Source organism: Bos indicus, chromosome 19 (assembly GCF_029378745.1).
Source record: "Bos indicus isolate NIAB-ARS_2022 breed Sahiwal x Tharparkar chromosome 19, NIAB-ARS_B.indTharparkar_mat_pri_1.0, whole genome shotgun sequence".
In the NCBI taxonomy this organism is placed as follows: domain Eukaryota; kingdom Metazoa; phylum Chordata; class Mammalia; order Artiodactyla; family Bovidae; genus Bos; species Bos indicus.
The window spans coordinates 35,826,759-35,845,954 of record NC_091778.1 but is presented as its reverse complement, the minus strand read 5'-3'; the positions used below and the strand labels follow the sequence as shown (position 1 = coordinate 35,845,954).

General features: G+C 60.0%; 1 protein-coding gene across 10 annotated transcripts in view; it reads right to left on the bottom strand.

Annotated features, from left to right (window-relative positions):
- Positions 1 to 19,196, bottom strand: part of TOM1L2 (target of myb1 like 2 membrane trafficking protein) — a 71,520-nt gene that overhangs the window by 3,404 nt on the left and 48,920 nt on the right. For 3 of the 10 annotated variants that reach the window (XM_070773192.1, XM_070773193.1, XM_070773196.1), the window contains exons 6-15: positions 18,297 to 18,431; positions 17,444 to 17,560; positions 12,665 to 12,798; positions 10,373 to 10,421; positions 10,038 to 10,161; positions 9,303 to 9,420; positions 8,333 to 8,408; positions 6,276 to 6,338; positions 1,999 to 2,058; positions 489 to 525 (exon numbers count right to left, since the gene is read on the bottom strand). In XM_070773192.1, coding sequence (XP_070629293.1) covers positions 489 to 525; positions 1,999 to 2,058; positions 6,276 to 6,338; positions 8,333 to 8,408; positions 9,303 to 9,420; positions 10,038 to 10,161; positions 10,373 to 10,421; positions 12,665 to 12,798; positions 17,444 to 17,560; positions 18,297 to 18,431 — 913 coding nt within the window. The other 7 variants (XM_070773195.1, XM_019981011.2, XM_070773198.1 and 4 more) reach the window with 5 other exon arrangements.

Below are 19,196 nucleotides of genomic sequence, written 5' to 3'. Positions count from 1 at the left end.
CTTTCCTCCTCTGATACCACCAGGGCAGGCGGGAAGCCCGGCCACAACCCAGGGGGCGTGAGGGAAGCGGGCAGCTATGACTCGTGCCCCATCACTGACTTGGTGCTTTTCCATCGTCCAGATCAGCATTGGTGGCAAGGGAGGGAGAGCTGGAAGGGCAATTTCCTCCTTGACCTTGGCAGGGACCCCCACCCCGGCAGGGCTCAGGGCCTCCAGAGGGCCCCAGACCGGCACCCCCTGTGCTGACCGCATGGCGTGTGTTTTGTCTCAGCTGCAATGACCATTCGGGGGTGGGGGGCAGACCAGTCAGGAGTGCCGCCGGTCTGGGGTCCCATGGACCTGGGATGGCCGATTGTGCCTATCAGCACCTCCCACGTCAGCAGGTGACCTGGATGGACAGAGCCCAGGAGTGGGGAGGCGCCAGGGCAGCAAGGAGGCTCTCAGAGCCTAGGAAGGGCACGGCCACAGTGGGTCGGAGGCAGGCCTACCTTCGCTCGTGACACCCTCCTCCAAGTCATCGCCCTTCTGTGGGAGAGCGGAGAGAGGGTGTTAGTGCTGTCCCACGGCCGATTCCGCCTGCGGCCCACCCGCCAGGGCAACACCCAGTGATACTTCCTACTTCCCAACCTGAGTTCTGCAAGAGCATAATGCTGCTCTCATCTTATTGGAGACACAGAAACTTCTGTTTTTAAAAAGTGAAAACAAAAAGCTGAGGAGGCTCTAGATCCTCCAGAAAGGTCAGAAAGAAAAAACTGAACTGTGCAGCTCCTTCCCTGCTGAAACTCGGGGCAGGACCACAGAAGAGCCAGGACAGGCCGGGCTCCGGGCGCCCCTCCACTCCACAGACCCTCACGGGCAGCTGCATGGCACTGGGTGGTCAGGGCCATGCCAGCAGCTGGAACCGCGTGAGACCTGGAGACATGGGGGTGCCCCCAAGGCACCCCGGCAGAGGGTTGGCTGGGCTCCAGCCTCCTAGGAGCAGCGCCAGTCTCTTCCTGTGCCCCAATTCGGACACTGAGGACGCTCTGGGTGATCAGTTCTGTTTGGGGGATGTGGGGGCCACTGGGTCCTGCACAGACAGTGATGGGTGGTGGACATGACCCCAGCCTCCTTCCTGCCTCCACCCCTGATCTGCCCTCGAGTGCAGGTCCCCCTTGTGAGGTGGGGGGCCAGGTGTGCCCGCCTGCTCTGTGACAGCAGCTGTTTCTCTCCAGGTGTTCTCTTGGGAAGGACCTAATGGGTGCCTCTTCCTCCCCTGGCACGGCCCCCAGGCAGCAGCTTGCGGGGCAGAGAGTGTCTCTGGAAAGCCTGTCTTTGGGATTGGGTGGGCGGTGTGCTGGCCCAGAGCGGCAGGAGATCCTCCTAAGGTCTGCCATCCTAGTTGGGGGCCTGACAGGAGGTGACAAGAAACAGGAGATGAGGTGTCCCCAGGTCAGGGCGATAGTCCCGTCAGCCATGACGTGGGCAAGCACCCCTTTCCAGGGTGCATTTCTCCAACAGCCCCCCAGGGGCTAACAGTGCTTGGCAGGAGGCCAGCACCGGGGCAGGGCAGGGGGATGGGCCAGCACAGCCTCCCCTCTCAGAACCTGCTGCCATGGGGAGACACATGACGTCCTAACCTCCCTGCCCGTCTCTGGGGACAAAGACAGTGGCCTCTGGAGCCAGTAAAGCCAAGATGCCAGGCTACGCTGGGGAAGGGCGATGACAGTGATGGAAAAATAAACACCCACTCACAACTGTGAAAATTTCACAATTAAAATAAAAAAATGAAAACCAAAAAAATTAAAATTAAAAAACGCACAAAAACCAAAAGAATTCAAGAGCATACACCTGGAATCGCAGAGTGACTGGGAAAAGTCAGGGTGCGTCCTCGAGGCGCCTGCCCAGCCTCCCTCCTCCACTCCCCAGGGAGCAGCCCCTCGGGCCCCCAGGCCAGCCCCAAGGGGCCCCGGCCTGGGCCTCGCCACTCCCCACCAAAATAGAAACGTGGAGTCTCACCAGGTCGGTCCTGAGCCACACCTCAATGTCGTCCATGACCGAGGGCTGCACCACGGGGATCTGCGGAGGTGGCAGGCAGCGGCCAGGCAGCCCCCAGCCAGGCAGGGAGACAGAACAGCGGACACGTCAGTGCAGGCAGCCCAAGGCAACCAAAGGCACACAGAGAGGGACACGCGGGGCAGGCGGGCAGCAGCCAAGGGAGGTGGCAGGGAGGGAAGCAGCGGCTCTACGAAGCGGGGCAGCGGCCAGGTGGGCGCGGGGAGGAGGTGCAGTACGCGTTCTTCAGTGGATAACTTTTTGACTAGTGTGTCCGCCCTTGGTCCCGGGGCCCCAGCAGGATGGGGAGGCCGCACAGCGGCCCATGGCCCAGGGCGCGGGGTTGGCAGGAGTCTGGGCTCTGTTCACTGAAAGGATCCTGAAATGTGTCCCGGGGCATTTCCGAGTGGGGAGAGCACCCAGGCCTAAGGGTGGCCTGGCCCACAGCAGCCCAGCACATTCCTCCACCAGCAGACACAGGCAAAAGCAAGCACTCTGATGACCAGAGGGGCCGTAGGCTGTGGTCATCTGTGTGTCTCTTTAGTGGGAAAACCGCAAAGCAGGCTGAATGCAGCAGCCTCCTCTCGCCCCACCCTCCCCTCCCAGCCTTCAGGACATGGCCCCCTCCTCCCCACCATCAAAGGGCACCTGAGAGCAGGGGAGGGGGCGGGGGAGCAGGGGAGGGGACCGGGGTCCTGAGAGAAGGAGGGTGCCCAACCATCGCCTGGGCCTTGTCCATGCCGGGGCTGCCTGTGCCCAGGGCCCGAAAATCTATTTGGCTGGAAATAGTGAAGCTGCTGGCAGATGTCAAAAGATAGTAATGTGATAAGAAGTAAGAGTAACCTTTAGTCCCCCTGAAGTCACGCTAATGAAATGTTGGCTCCCTGCCTAGAGAAACAGGTGGACGGCCCTTGATCGAAGTGACCTGTGTCCTCACCTAGGTTAGCCCATGAAGTACCTCTTGGGACCCACTCGCAAGCCCACTGTTTCTAGAAAACTCTCCAGCACTGTGTCTGCAGCTGGGTTCACCCCAGGGCCACACAGCCAGGCCGGCAGACCCCATATCCAGCCTCCACAGGCGTTTTAGAGAGGTGCAGGCCAACCTCCACCAGATTATTTGTATTTACTTGACCTACTGGGGCCTTATAAACGCTGGAATGAAAAAACACCCTGAAATGACCATGAGGCTGAGGGACACGTGGTCCTTGCTCTGCAGGGTGGGCCGCCATGTGCACTGGCACCACCTGAGGCCCCTTTCGTCCCGAGCAAGCAGGAACAGGGGCACCCGGGGCACGACCTGCCAGGTTCACGCTTGCTGGCAGGGTTTCCACCCGACACATTCTCATGACAGGAGATGCAAGTTTTCGTTACTGTGATTCTTCTAAGCCGGGATGCCGGCCTCGGGGAGGGCGCCTGCCACCTGCCACGTTCCCAGAACCCAGCATGGAGAGTCAGCACGTCTCCAGGGAGAAACCGGCAACTCCAGCTGCTGGAGCAGGGGGTCCCTGATGCCCACCAGCCTCAGCCTGCCCAGGACGAGCAGAGAGGCTCATCAGGTTGCAAAGCTTGAAAAAAGCTGCTAAAGGGGTCATTGGCTTTAAGCCCTCTTTACTGTTCAGAATTGATCCCCTGGGGTCAGGGATCATGCCCCGTTTTCCCCTCTGGACCGATCTTGATAGCCAGCACGCTCAGAAGATAAACACTGACCTGTGAGAAGCTCCTCACCCCTTGAGCTGGCGGAGGCAGATCTCCCCTCCCATGGGTGGACTTGCTCCTCTCCAGGAGCTCCCTGCCTGTGGGCCCTGGCCTCATCTGTGAAATGGGGTGACGGCTTCCACCACTCACCACCCTGTAGCCCTTCATTTCCAGGCTGCTCATTCTGTTTCTAATTCAGAAACCCAAGCCTGACCCCTGACTGAGAGGTGTGGAGTAGGTCGGCTGTGGGTGACAGGACAGCTCACGTGACCTTGGGATGGGCTGCGCTGCCTCGGTGGATGCAGCGCCTGGGCTCACGAGCCACCTGCCACGTGGTCGATGTGGGAGCACTACGCCAGGGCAAAGTTTCTGTGAAAACCAGGCGTGTCAGATACGCTGGATACTTGGCTGCCCTGTGGACAGCCCCGGCCGCGGGCACATCCCCAGGCCCGAGGAGTCTCAGTGTTCTCACCCTGAGCGACCTGGGCTCTGACGCGGTCTGCGGGGAGCACCTCCTGGGCAAGGGGTCTGCGGAGTGTGAGGTGGAGGAAGGAGATGGAAAGGAGAGAGAAACAAAGGCACCTCTCATGTGGGGACTCTGATGAGGATCTGCAGCCGGACTCCCTCACCCTGTCCTCAGCCCTGATCTGCACTCGCTGGCGGGCAGCTCGCTCACTGGCTGGCTCACTCACCGGCCCAGGAGGGAGGGGGCTGCCACCAGCTCAGCCACTGCCAGGCACCCTCGGCTGCGTTTGGGGGCTGCGGGTCTATACAGGGAGCCCTGCCCCTGCCCCAAACCTGGAGCAGACTCTCTGCTGACCTACTGTGGTTCCTGCTGTGCTTCCCTGGCTCCCCCCGCCCGCCCCCTCCCCACCCCGTGTCGCCCTTCCCCGCCCCGTGTGCCCTCTGACCGAAGCCCGGAGAGGCAGAAACACCCTGAAGCCGGATGGGGCACCTACACTGCCTCCCCCACCCCCCAGGCAAGCTGCACCAGAAGGTTCTCAGGGCCTCTCCTCCCCACAGGGAAACCTACGCTGTTTCCAATGAGGCCGGAGCCAGTGGTGCACTCAAGGGTGATATCCCACTCAAGGGTGATATCCAGGGGCTGTGGACCCTCCTGACAGCCCGCCCTCCACCTCCTCACCACCACCTACAAGCCCTTGGTCTCACTCAATAGTACAAAAAGTTTCCAAGCAAAGAATTTGTACTCAGGCAGTTTGGAAAGACTTGGGTTTCTACACTATGGGAAATAAGGCAAAGCAATTAATATACATTGTTTTAAAAAAAAGAACAAACACACTGCAATCAGACAGGTGAGATGCAAGGTTAGTTGTTAGCCTGGCTTATTTCTGAAGTCGGAGCCTGGAGCTCTAGGTGGGGCCAGGCAGGGGCGGCGCCACCACTGGCTGCCGAGCCACACCGCGCGTTGTGGGCAGTATCCTTTTTTGCAGGATTAACAGGTCCAAGGACACACTATGGATCCTCCCAATTTGGACAATGGAGGGAATATGCTTTAAGGAGTCCTGCTCTAAGGCCACTCACACGTATGGGGTGGAGCCCCAGCCTGCCCCAAAGAAGCAGACGAGGGCCTGGCTGGCCTGTGTCTCTAAGGTTGGCACTGGGCCTGGGGCAGCAAGCAGGGCTGTGGAGCAGTGGGCGATAACCCCAAATGTGGCTGGGCCCAGTCACCGGCTCCAAGCTGGATGGGCAGACACCCTGGCCTGGGCTGTAGCGGCCCTGCCACACCTGGCTCTGCCAGGAGACCTTGTGCCACTCACAGGCCCAGGCATGCTGGCCCAGCCTGAACAGCCCTCCACTGGCCCATCCTGGCCCGGGCCCTAGGAGTCAGTCCCGCTTCCTCCTGGAGTGTCCAGCATCTCCCGCTCTGGTCCCATGACCCACAGACCTCTGGTTTCCATGGCAGAGGCAGGTAGCCACGTGGTGGCTCCGTGAGAGGTAAGCTGCTCTCTGCCCGGCAGGCAGGCTGGAGCAGGAGACCCCTCTGTGCACAGACTTGGGCCACTTGATCACAAGGCAGGAGGGACTCTCCCAGGCTTTGGCCGTGGACGCCCTACTTCCCAGGGCTGACTGACTGTGTGATCCCAATGCCCTGGCCCTGGACTCCTCTCGTTCTGTTCCTGTTGTGTCTGTGTTTCGTCAGGGGCTGCAGACCTTTCTGGGGGACACGGTGGGCACAGACCCCACTGGCTGAGGACGGCCTCATTCACAGCAGGGGGCCCCCCACCCCCAGGCAGAGGCCACAGGACTCGTACTCATCCTACAAAGTGAATACTGCCCAGAGCTCCAGGGACAGTGAAGGGGGAAGGGCCCTCCTCTCACTCCTGCAAACGCCCGAGCTCAGCAGAAAACCAGAGCTGTGTTTCTGGGGCTGGAAGTCTGTGGCTTAAGGAGACAGACAGGAGGGTGAGACTGGGCACCCGCCGGGGTGGGGGGTGGCCCTGGACTGTCCGACTCACAGGGGCTCAGCAGGCGACAGAGGGAAGTGCTGGGGGCACAGGGGATCAGCGCGGTTGATGACCGCTCACCATTCCTTGGGCTATGAGCCAGCTGTCTATGGGCTCCAGGGCGGAGTCCCCACCTTTACCTCTCTTCGGGGTCGAGGACAGAAACGTCCCAGAAAGGAAAGTCACAGCGAGACCCGTGGTAAAGAAGGCAAGAGCCGGTGTCATGGAAACAGAGAAGCTAAGTCACCGAGGAGCTGGACCCAGTACCCCACGCCCTCCCAAACACCCCTTGACTCCTGCATAAAAGAAGGAGTTAAGTACAGGGGATCCCAACAGGGCAGGGCATGCTCAAGCCCTGTCCCCACCCCAGGAAACCTCTTGAGGCCAGCGGGGATGCCCTCCCGCCTGGGACTCTTGGGGTCACCAAGGGGCGACGTCACAGAAGCAGCTGTGGCATAATCATTTCTATTTCTTCTCATTTCTGCTTTTTTCCTCTTTTTCCCCTTTCAGTTACCTGTGTGTTTCTTTTCCAACTCTTAACGAGAATGCTGAATTTGCCTTTTTACATAGTAAAAGTATTTAAAGTTAAGACTCCTGATTTGGATGTACTGTGGAGGTGCAGTTACACAATTTTTCCCCTTTTATTGTGTTCTTAACTTTACCCTTGGCCCAGTTTTCATTTCCAGGTCAGCACTGTTTAGGATATGAACAACAAAACCTGAAGTACAGGCCTGAAGATGCATGTAAGTGTGTGTGTGGACGGACACACCCACGGACACAGACATACAGACACACACAGAGACAGGGATACCCACACACAGACACACAAACTCACAGACACACAGACGTGGACATGCACAGACAGGCATATGCCCCCCACAGTCGCGCACACACACACACACACACACACGCTGTCCACAGGAACCCTGCTCCCACACCCTCCACTGAGCAGGACACATGGGGAGCAGACTGTCTCCCGCAAGTGAAGATGCTGACGAGAGAGAGGCAGCCAGGCCAGGCACCTGCCCGCCTAGGGTGAAGGGTGAGAAGCTGGCCACGTTCCTGAGCTTGAGCCTCGGGCACTGGCATTGGGACACATCTGGGCCAGGTGGGGCAGGCCTGAAGGCAGAGAAGGAAGCTGACCAGGCCAGCTTGGCTGGGGGGGCCAGGGGAGAGGCCTCACTGGCCCCCTGTGCCCTGAGTTACAGGGAGGCATCTCAGCAACAGGAGACACTGGACCATGACCACCAGAGCACACAGCAGAGCTAGCCTCAGGGGTCTGAGGGGGCAGGGCACTGAGAGCCACAGCCGAGCTGGCTCTCTGGTGCCCCCTAGTGGCCGGTGAGGAGAGACACATGACTCTCACGGAGCTGCCTAAACCAGAAGGGACCAGGGGAGCAGCTTTCCTGCAGACAGCAGGCCACAGCACTGCTGCCTGCTCGGGCCACATGGATGGGGCTGCAGGAGGCCAGGGGCTGACGCTGAGGAAGTGCTGCCCCTTGCTAGCCCAGGCCAGGTGTGGGTAGCTGTTCTGGGGCTACAGTTCACCCCACATGCATTCGTTCACTCACAGCCACTCATTTCTCAGTTAGGCAGAATGAGCCATCACAGCATCTGGGGCCCCAACAACCCGACCTCTACTCTCAGCGCTGCCCATCCCCCTGCAGCCCAGCTCCCCAGCCAGCCCAGAACACCAACCCCCTTCTGATGGAACAGGTGGGTAGGCCTGCGGGACCTCCTGTCCCTTCTGTGAGGGCCTCACCTATTGGGGTGCTGCCCAGCCCAGGGCACTACAACCTCTGGGGACAGACTCCCTGACCACAGGAGCCCTGAGAGCCCAGAGCCACCTCGGGGGCACAGCGGGGCTCCCAGTCAGACCTCTTGGGGTGCAGCCTTGCCCACTGCTCTCGGGCTGCCCTCACAGTCTCCCCCTCTCGGGGCCTGTCTCCTCCTGGAAAAGCTGACACTGCGGTCTCCCACAAGGTGGGGGGACTCGGTGAGCTGATGTGGCTCACCCAGGTCTGCCCCTCTGGTCTACCCCACTGCCATCAGCTCTGCCTAACTCTCTAGCCACCTTCACCCCCACCCCCACCCCCCCGGCCTTCCCTCCAAGCAGAAAAGCAGGGTTCCAGACCTACCACTTCGGAGCTCTGTTTCCGACCATCAACTGCCACAGCAGGTACTCCGACGGCCTGGGGGTCCTCGTAGGTGGGCCTGGGGACAACGGAGCACAAACGGGGAAGTCATGGGGATGGATGGGGTGGACTGGTCATCCCCTCTGGCCGCAGGACCTTCCTCACGAGTGCTTGGCAGCCTCGGCATTTAGGCCGGGATCTGAAGGCAGCTGAAGCCAGGAGGTCCAGCTGCTCACTCCCTCTGCACCTCAGTGTCCCCCTTTCAAGTAACAACATGAGGCATCTCTAAGGCTCAAGGACGGGGTGCTGTGAGAGAGCAGCCATATGAAGCAGAGCAGCGGCCTTGGGGGCATCTGACAAGTGAGGGGTCTCCCGGTCTAGGGTCAGGGTCTATCACTCCTTGTGAGGCTGTTTCTTCTACTCCCCAACTTCTTGTGCTGAAGCACGGCCTGGGGCCCTGCTCAACCTGCTGAGCCCTGAGCACAGACCCAGAGATCTGGATGCATCAAGATGCTGGGCCCTAGGAGGTGGGTCAAGGCTTAACAGAAGGCTCCCAGAAGCAGATGCAGGGGGCTGTGTGTTTTGGAATCAACTCCCACAATTCCACCTGGCTCACCGTAGCCAGAGTCTCTGTCAGGGAGGCCGCTGCCCACACCCCTGGGGCGAGGAACCAACTTGTTGCCTGCCTGCCACATCCTCTTGCCTCCCTCGCACCCGCCCCCCACCCCACACACACAGAGGCAGTTCCAGCAACCACAGTGCCGAGCAGGGGGAACAGCGAGCCCAGACTCGGACAGACTGACACGGCCGGGATGCCGGCCTCACGCAGCATCAGTGTCTCCGGCCAGGTTCCAGTAGCCAGAGTGTGAAGTCCCAGCCCTGGCGAATTAAAAACCCCACTGTGCTGGCCATGGGGCCAGGCCGGGGTCAGCCCCCCAGTATCCCCAGAGCCATCAGAAGGGCTCCCACGTACGGGTTGCGCTGCTCAGCCGAGGCACTCCCTCTGGTCTGGGCGAACACATCGAAGCTATCCCGGGGCTGGCACTGCTGCAGCGAGCTCAGGGTGCCGCTGACACTCTCCGTACCCAGGTCTGCACACAGAACACAGCATAGGTGACCACAGACGTGGGCCTGACCTCAGGAACGACCCCCCACTCCCCAGTGGGCTGCCCCTGGTGGATGGAAGTCCTAGGGGGACAGAAGGGTAGAGAACAGCCACAGCCCCACAAGCTGCTCCCAGACAAGGGCAAGCAGTGAGCAGGCGGGCCCTACAGGGCGCTCCGCGAGCCAGTCACAGTGGCCATGGACCAGGGTCCTTTATGTGACAAATATTACATAGGTGCCCACATGTCACCAGTCAGCCGCCAACCCTTCCAGGCCTGGTGTGGCCTCAGCAGCCTTTGGGGCCGCAGGTCCAGCACCTGAGGAGCTGACACCAGTTTGCCACCCTGGCCCAGCTGACACTGAGAAGGAGATCACTCGGGCCACACAGGATGCCCATGTGCGACACAGCAGCCACCTATCCTCAGGACCAAACAGCCTCCAGTTCCTTGGACCACCACCCCCCAACTCCAGGTTTCCAACAGGTTCAAACTCTAAGCTTAGGGAGAAGCCTTGAGCTGAAGCTGGCACAGCAGGACCCGGCCCACACTGCCCCATGGACCGCCCCCCCGAGGCCAGGAGGTGGGGGGAGGCCAGGGACACTCACCCAAGCCGGCGAGCTGGGAGGAGAGAGAAGATGGGGGTGCTGTGCTCCCCACAGTCGGGCTCACCACGGCTGGAGACCCTGGGCCCAGGTCTATGAGGTTGTCCTCTGTCACTTCGCTTAGCACCTGCCAGGCAGGAGACATGCTGGCCCAGAGGGGAAAGCCCACAAGGTCCCAGGGTTTCCCTGCACCTACCCACCAGGGATGTTCCCCACCCTCCCCCTCAGAGTTTGCTCTCCCATCACCCTAATATTTCAACCATAGCTAGGAAAACCAGAGGTAAGGTCAAATCCAGGCCAGTTTCCTGGCCCCCAGGCAGGGGAGAAAGAACACTCACCCCATTAGTGGCATTTTGAGCAGATCGGCCTGACCTGTATCGTTCGAACCTAAGGGGGAAGGGAAAGTGGAGTAAGGAGGGTACGGGGAGGTGGAGCTGTGGTGCCCGTGGGCCCGGAGGCCAGTAGAGCCCCAGGCTCATTTGGGGGCCTGAGAGCGGACACCCCGTACACACACAAGTTTGTCCTGCCTGCCTCTGCATGGGGCGACTGGGGTGGGGGTCAGCCTCCCCATGGGCACTGCAGGAGAGGGAGGAGGTGCTGGCTGGCACGTCCAGGAGGCATCAAAGCACACCATGGGTTCCTCTGGCTCAACTCTCACTCACTGAGCTCCTGTGGCCCCCCAGACCACAGGCGTCTCTGGGCCCTGCAGGGGCGCTGGGTCAGCCACCTTCCGTGGGGGCATCTCAGATCCAGGTGAGAACTTCCACCCTCCCTGTCGGGCAGCTCTGCTGGAGAGTGAGGAGCTGAGGTGCTGGAGGAAAGGGTGGGGCCCATGGGCTGGCACCTGGAGGAGGAAGGCAGGCTCAGGCCCTAGCAGCTGTGTGGGGGTCAGTCACCAGAGAGAGGACCTAGCCTGGTCAAGGACAGACTCTCCTCTCCTGCACTCAAGGCATTCTGTCCCAGGCAGGGACCAGCATAGCAACCCAGACACTGTAAGCTAAGACCTCTTATAGCTGGGGCTCTGCTGGGGTTCCTGCCCCTCAGTGGTCCCCGTCACGTGCGGCAGTCACGCCTGGTGAGCAGGGATCCTGAGGACAAGCCGGGGTGCGGTTTGTACTCAGTCTACACGGACAGGAATTCTAACCCACCTGTAGTTTGTGTGCTGGAGCACCTCCCCCGTGCCCTCACTGACAGTCAGTCCTGTCAGAGGCTCTCTGGCCAGAAGGTCTGCCAGCCCCGTGTATTACCGTTACCCTATTCCTGAGATGGGTTTACCGGGTGAGAAGCTCAGCCCATTGAAACTGGAGACACGGGAGACGCAGAGCAGGGCCCAGGGCTCTGGGGTCGGGAGTGGAGCTCCCCCCGACCCGGCTCTACTCCTGTGCCCCCTGGCACTCGGGGCCCCGGATGGCCCCGCATTCCTACCATGGTCGGCCCATCACCCAACTGCAGACACAGGGCCACCCACTGCTGCCGCCACAGCTGAAGCAGAAACAAGGCCCAGAGTTGTGGCACTCACAGCAAAACCAGCCTGAGGCCCAGATGCCCATTGGTCATGTGGACCTTCTGTGACGCCAGGTCGTCCAGCTAGGGTCTGCAGCCCGGAGGCCACCTCATCCTGACAGCAAAACACTGGCCTGGCCAAAGTGCTTCCTAGGGCTGCTGCTGCTGCTAAGGCACTTCAGTTGTGCCCGACTCTGTGCGACCCCATAGACGGCAGCCCCCCAGGCTCCGCCTTCCCTGGGATTCTCCAGGCAAGAACACTGGAGTGGGTTGCCATTTCCTTCTCCAATGCATGAAAGTGAAAAGTGAAAGTGAAGTCGCACAGTCGTGTCCGACTCTGTGCGACCCTACAGACGGCAGCCCACCAGGCTTCCCGTCCCTGGGATTCTCCAGGCAAGTACACTGGAGTGGGTTGCCATTTCCTTGTCCAATGCATGAAAGTGAAAAGTCAAGGTGAAGTCGCTCAGTCGTGTCCGACTCTTAGCAACCCCACGGACTGCAGCCTCCCAGGCTCCTCCGTCCATGGGATTTTCCAGGCAAGAGTACTGGAGTGGGGTGCCATCGCTTTCTCTGGCTTCCTAGGGCAGCCCCCTCCAAATCCAGGGTGGGAACCCGCTCACCACCACCTGCCTGCTTAACACTGCCTGGATCCCACACTTCTTCCAGAGGGAAGGCTCGGGGAAGGGAGAGAATATGCAGGTTTGCTACCTTGAACCCCAAACTGACTTGTCTGCAGGAGGAGCGAGAGAGTGCCCGTGGCAGCAGCGACCCGTGGCACTCACACCCCTTGCCTCAGAGCCTCCAGAGACTGACGTTGCAAAGAAGAGGACAGTCTCTCCTTTCCAAATATGGGAAAGGAAATCTTCCCTGGTAGAGATTTCCCCCTTTAATCCTTTGCAGATTCAGGGGCTCCTCCAAGGAGCAGGTGCAGGAACCAGGGGTTCCCGGCAGTTCTCCTTCCTGGGCGGGAGACATGGGACCAGCTTGAGGTTCACGGAGGGCAGCGCTTGCCTTCACGCCCCCACCCCCGGCCCCTTCCCTGGACTGCCCCGCCCCGGGCCCCGCCCCTGCCACAGACCTTTCCCCCGCTCCGGGCCCCGCCCCCGCCTCCCCCCCTCCCCCCCCACCTCTCGTAGCGCAGGAAGACGTTGTTGAGGTCGTCGTTGACGTGCAGCAGCTCCTCCGTGACCTCCTCGTTGCACACGCGGGAGATGAGCTCCACCACGCGCTGCTGCATGGCGCGGCAGGTCCGGTGCAGCTCCTGCGGACACACGGCCCGGCTACCGCGGGCTCGCTTCAGAGCGGCGCGTGCCGGCTCTAGAAGCCACCCCAGGGCCCATGCTCTAGAAGCCACCACAAGGCCGGGCGTGTGCGCGAGGCCTGGAGGACCCCCCTGCCCCGCCCCACCAGTAGATGAACAAGCGTTCTAGCGTGCGCTCTGCTGTGTGCGGAGAACAACTTTACACAGACCGCTTGTAAAACCTGAGAACACGATTCCCTGCAGTTGCTTCCTCTCTTCAACAGAACATGACAGACGCCACCCCATCACTTGGGACAGGCTGCCCCATTCTCTATCCCCACGCATCTCAACGCTTTCTGGGCACCAGCCAAGACTGCTTGTGCGCTGTGAACACACCCCGACTCAGTGCCTCCAGCACACCCCCAGCCACCCCCCCCCCCACCTCTAGTTAGCAAAGCCAGGCTCCCACCCACCCCAGCGGAGGCGCCACAAGCTCAAGCAGAACAAGCCCCTCCGCGGACTGCAGGCAGCGGCTCCAGCACCCGGCACACCTGCCTGAAGAAGGGACAGCACCGGCCTGGAGGAGGCGGGACTGCAGTCAGTCTCCCCAGGAGCCCAGCCCCTGTGGGGTGTCAGGACTACAGCAAGCAGTCCTGACCCTCAGCTGTCCGGGGCGGGAAGCGGGTGGAAGAAGAGGTGAAGCTCTGCCCAGAGCCCTCCCATGCCCCCTGCCCACTACCCAGGGTTCTGGCCCCGGCCACGACAGCCAGGGTGCCTCATCTGCTTTCACCTGTTTAATATGCTAGAGGTCTCTGTACAGTTTTACTCTTGGAGAAGGGTTCCCTGACCCTACAGAGCATTTGAGAGGCACTAGATGATTTCTGAAGGAGACCCAAAGCTGTGCACTGGTGCCTGGCTCCTGTGGCCTTCCGCTGAAGCGGAGGGGGCAAGACAGCCCCCAACCCACTGGCAGGGCCTTGGATGCGCCACACCTGCGCCAGCGCCCAGGGGCCCTTCATGGAGCTTCACCTACACATGGACCCAGATCAGGGGCCTCTTGGGGTCTCTGCACAGAGAAAGTTTTACCTTCTCCTTGCTTCAAATTTTTAAGTTATTATCTTAAAAAATTACAAAGGAAAAAAAGAGAGAGAGAGATTGTATAAGTAAGAAAGACCACAGCATAAAGATTTGTGCCACCATGGACACCCGCCGGCCACCCTCAGGGCCTCCAAGCGATCATCCACAGCCAGACGCAGCGGCTCCAGGCAGACCTTCCTGCCTCCCTCCAGCTCCACGCCACCCAGACAGGCACCTTCTTCCGGTCCTGAGCTGAGACAAGGCGACCAGAGCCTGCCACCGGCCCTAGCTTAGACAGGAATGTCCTCACCGCAGACAGTCTCTGTCTGGCCTCCTGGGTCTGGTTCTCAACAGCGGGGTGAGCAGCTGGTCACCACTCTTGGTGCAAACGCCCTCCATCCATCAGAGCACCTGGCAAAATATCCTTTTCCTGTCTAATTAATCCCCACACCTTCATCTTCTCTTCAAGGGACACTCTCATCCCCACATTGCAGAACAACCTTTTAATCATCTTGCTGGGTTCCCAGGAGCAGGGAATGGGGTCCTGCAGATCTGCGCTCTGCAGCTGCAGAGGAGACGGAGGAAGAGAAAGTCTTTGTTGACGACAAGAGGGGAATAATGAAGCTGAACACATAGTCAACTAGGTTTCTCTGGAGAAAACAGTCCTGGCCATCTAGGCTTCTATTGAAATGAGACGCAAGAAGCAAGATAAACCATCTACTATTTGAAGAGACAACGTGGGGCAGGGCTTCTAACAGGAGCCTTCCAGGAGCTGGGGGACAGCTGTGAAGGAATGCCTGTTCTGGACGCCATTGGATTAATTAAATATTATCGCTAACTGCAGACAAAGCTACAGAGGCTGGTCTGGGGGCAGCAGGGGTGTGGCTGTCAGCACCGGGATCCCGAGGATTCCAAAGGCTGGATTCCCGAGTGCGACTGAGGGCCAAGCTCTAGCAGACAGAGGCAGAGCCCCAGGTTTCAGGCCCAGACCTGGAGCCCACGCGCAGCCAGGAGACATGGCTAGAGAGCTCTCAAGGAAGATGGAGTTTCCCCAGCACTGCCTCCTGCTGAGAAACACCAGCAAGGGAGGGCAGCCGACCACAGCAGTGAAGGACCTGCCCCACAGGAGATGAATTTGTGATGCTCAGCTGGTGGGGCCGCAGGCAGGGGTTGGACGTGAATGAACAAGCATGCACAGCCCCACTGGCTCTGACAAGCTGCGCCTGGCCCCATGCTGGTGACTTTTCAGCTGCTTTCCAGTCCTTTGCCAGGGCAGCGATTACTCCAGGCTCCAAGTCACAAGCTCCTGGAAAGGGACCCGGGCACCCCTCAGCTGCGGCTCTTCTGCTCTGTCGAGCTGCTTCCCAAAGGCTATCCGAATCCTGTGTTTGGAGGAGGAGGTGCTTCCCAGGCCTGTCACTGAGGATGTTCAGGAATGAGGGTGCTAGGCAATCTGCCGTCAGGGGGCCAGCATAGGGCAGGGCTGGACCAGCTGCCAGCGGGTCTCTCCGGCCCAGAGAAAGGCATCTGTGCTACTCCAGGCCCTGGCCTCACCATCCTGGGGGGACTCGGCCTCGCCTCGCCCACCTTGCTCCAGCTCCTGCCGCTCCACAGGTCCTTCGTGAAATGCAGGAAGCCGTTGGTCACCCTCCCAGATGCTGGTCGTTGCTGTGGTGTGCCTCGCCGACACCTTCTGCCTCCCTCTTCCTGTGTCCTACACCTCCTACCCAGCAATTTACACTCAAATCCGCAGCAGCTTCTGCTGGCGTGAACACGTGGGCTGATGACAAGCGCATTTATTCCCATCGTGAGCTCTGGACAGCTCTGCCCTGAGCAGTCTGGCGGCCCTCCAGCCCGACCCTTTGCCAGCAGACTGTGGCACTTTGCCACGTGGAGCCTTGCTGTCCGGTGCAGCCCTGACCCCCGGGAGACCCCGCCTGGCTGGCTCCTGGCTGTGGGGGAGGGGAGGAGGGGGGCGTCGGGGACAGCTTGAGAGGCACAGCCAGCAGCCAGCAGACCCTGTCTGCTCATAGCGCTGCCGGCTTGTGAGTCTTTCATGCCAAGAGGACAGCCTCCCACTGGCACCCAGGGCCATCCCTACTGTTTGGTTCATAAGACAGCAGCGAGTGGGCAGGCTTGGAGTCAGAGCAGAACAGAGGGGAAGGAAACGTCATGGGAAGCAACCTATTTTTGAAAACTGTGAGCTGACGCCAAGAGATCAGGTTCTGTGTGTCTTGGCTGACAGGCTTGTTTGAACACACACACATACATGCACACACACACGCAGAGTGCATGCTGTCTGGTCGGCCCTGGCTCTCTTGTTTGAACACGCACACACGCAGAGTGTATGCTTCCTGCTCAGCCTTAGCCGTCTTGTTTGAACACACATGCATACACACACACACACACGCAGAGTGCATGCTGTCTGGTCGGCCCTGGCTCTCTTGTTTGAACACGCACACACGCAGAGTGTATGCTTCCTGCTCAGCCTTAGCCGTCTTGTTTGAACACACACACGCACACACGCACACACACACATTCAGAGTGCATGCTGCCTGCTCAGCCTTAGCTGTCTTATTTGAACACACACACACACACACACACACACACACACATACAGAGTGCATGCTGCCTGCTCAGCCTTAGCCGTCTTGTTTGAACACACACACACACACACACAGCTTGCATGCTCTCTGCTTGGCGTTGGCTTTGTTCCACTATGCCCGCTGCCAGGACCTCCGTTCTGCCCATTGCAGACTGGTCAGCAGGAACTTGGTGCTGACACAGCACAACACTGCCTCAGGAGGCCCTCTCAGTTCCTGAGCCTCGGGTAACGCCTGGAAGATCCCCTCAGGCCGTGGGTGGAGGCCGCCGCGTGGCTGGCATGTGGGCGAGCTGGGAGACCCTCCACTCCATGTCGAGAGCAGCCGGTGGGCCTGGGCCCAGAGAGATGGGCTGCCCATGGTTGAGTGCCTCCAGGCAGGGACCACAGCCCAAACACCTCTAGGCTGGCTTCCCCACCCCTCCTCAGGGGCTGGAAGGACACGGGGCAGGAGCCCTGTGGCCAGCCATACTCCTAGACCCCTTTCTGCCAGGCTCCGGGACCTACAGGTAGCCCGTGGGCAAGGACATGAGCCACCCTGGCCCAAGGACCTCAGCATCACCCCAGATGTCTCACGAGGAGCCCCTAGGAACAGGAAGAGTTGACGGTCCCTGCACGTTTGTGACAACATTGAGTGAACAAAACGTAAAATTATACACGTACTATCGCCTCATATGGAATAAACACAGAAAAAATGTCTGAAAGAAAATTCACCAAAACCAACAGTGCTTATATGTGGACGCTGGATTAAAGGAAATCATTTTCTCCTTTGAACTTCCTTTCATTTTCGATGGGTATATAGTCTACAACTGGCATTTTGTAACCAGGAAAACAGGTTTTTAAGAAGAAAGAAGAAAGCACCAGGGACTGGCCTCTGACGGCCCCAGGATGCATGGGGCCGCTAACGGGCTTCTCCAGCTCGGTCCCTCTCGAGGATGGGCCCAAACCCTGAGCCACCTCCTGTGACCCCGGCCCGAACGCCCTCACCTGCAGCAACTCCAGATCGGATGAGTCCTCCTGCCCAGGGACCATCTCAGTTAGCATCTCGGACATGACTTTTGTGTTTCCTCGAACAACATCCAGTTCACTCCGCAGCCTGGCAATCTGTGGGGCCGGGGGGCGGTGGGGGAGCAGGGGGTGGTCAGTGAGCTGGACATGGCCTCGTTCGTCTGCCTGCGTGGGGGTGCCGACAGCTGGGGCCCCCAGGGGCAGTACCTGGATGGGGCAAGGGGGCCGAGCAGGGCCTACAGGGGACACGAGCCTCTCAGGCCCGTTTCTGCTCCTTCACATGCTAGTGAACGTGGCACCCAAGGTCCCTGCAGGGCTGGGGGCCTTGTCCAGGAAACTCACAGCTGCAGACTCTGGCCCAAGAATCAAGGTCTAACCACAGCAGCCAGCACGAGCCACTCCTTCCCCTCCAGCCCCCACCTGGGGAGGGGGCAGATCCCAACTGCCAGCTCCCCAGCACAGAAAGCCCATCAGGAGAGGGTCTTGGTGGCCATCCACCTGCAAATGTGTCCACCTTCCCTTTTCCCAGGGCAGGGAAGCCACGTGCTGGCCATGGTGGGGTCCCTCCCACCTCTGCCTCCACAGCGGACGGCCTTCTCACCGGGTAGATCTGAGCCTCTGCAGGCCACACAGGGTCATGACTGTTTACAGCTCAGCTCCTGCCAGATTCCTGCCCACCCTGCCCTGGCCATGTGCTTCCACTCCCATCCCCCTTCCCCCCTCCCATTTCCCCAGCCCCGCCTCCAGCTCCATCCAGGGAGGCCTGGTCTGTCTCCTGGGAGGGGACCACAGACAGCTGGCAGGTCACCCGTGGCTCCAAGTGCACAAGTACCTGCTCAGAATTGGCAGTGATGGGGCCCGCGGTGCTCAGAGCTGGGGCCTGCGGGGCTGAGTAGGAGCTGCTGCTCGTCCTCAGCTGAGACTGGGACTTGGGCATGGTTGCGGCGGGGTCCACCTCCGGGACGCTCTGGCAGGGCAACCACAAAGCCTTCTATCAACCCAGGTCACCCATGCAGCTGGCCTGGCACCGACCCCCAACACTGCCCCCAGCCCAGGACTGCATGTCAGCCTGACCCCTTCGCCCCCCACCTCTCCTTCCCCCACTAACCTCACAGTCATCCCACGCAACCCAGAGAGGCAGACCCCGCAGCCTGAGGGCCCTGGCTGCCCTCCCTCTGTCAGGACCACCATGGGGTCTGAGCAGAGGGCCTGCTGCTATGGAGGAGCCCTTCCGGAGCCCTTACATGGTACCAGAAGATGACTTTTTGGCCTTTGCAAGTAGACTAATGTAAATAGTAATCATGCAATTTACCGACTGTCCTCTGTAATCATATGAACAATACCATTCTGTTATTACTCGAAAAATAAAACACGTCTGTTTACCCCACAAAGCACAGCCAGGGGCCTGGTGGATCCACGCGAGAAATGCTGGAAAGTCCAGGTCCCTGTGCTCCCTCTGAGCCCCTGATGGCCTCTTAACCTGACCTGAAAAGCCTGAAAGCTCTTCTTTGCCCTGTGACCAGTGAAGCCATCAGCCCCTCGCCATCTGCAATGCAGAAGTGGAGCCAGAGGGGCTCGGGCCCCAGGGAGATGCAGTCCCCACACTGGACAACCTGCTTGCACAGCAGGCACCTGACCCTCCCAGGATGGAGCAGCCACCTCCTGACAGCATCCTCACTGGTCCCTGGGGTCACAGCCCCCATGATGGGGTGAAAACTCGGGGACACTGCTG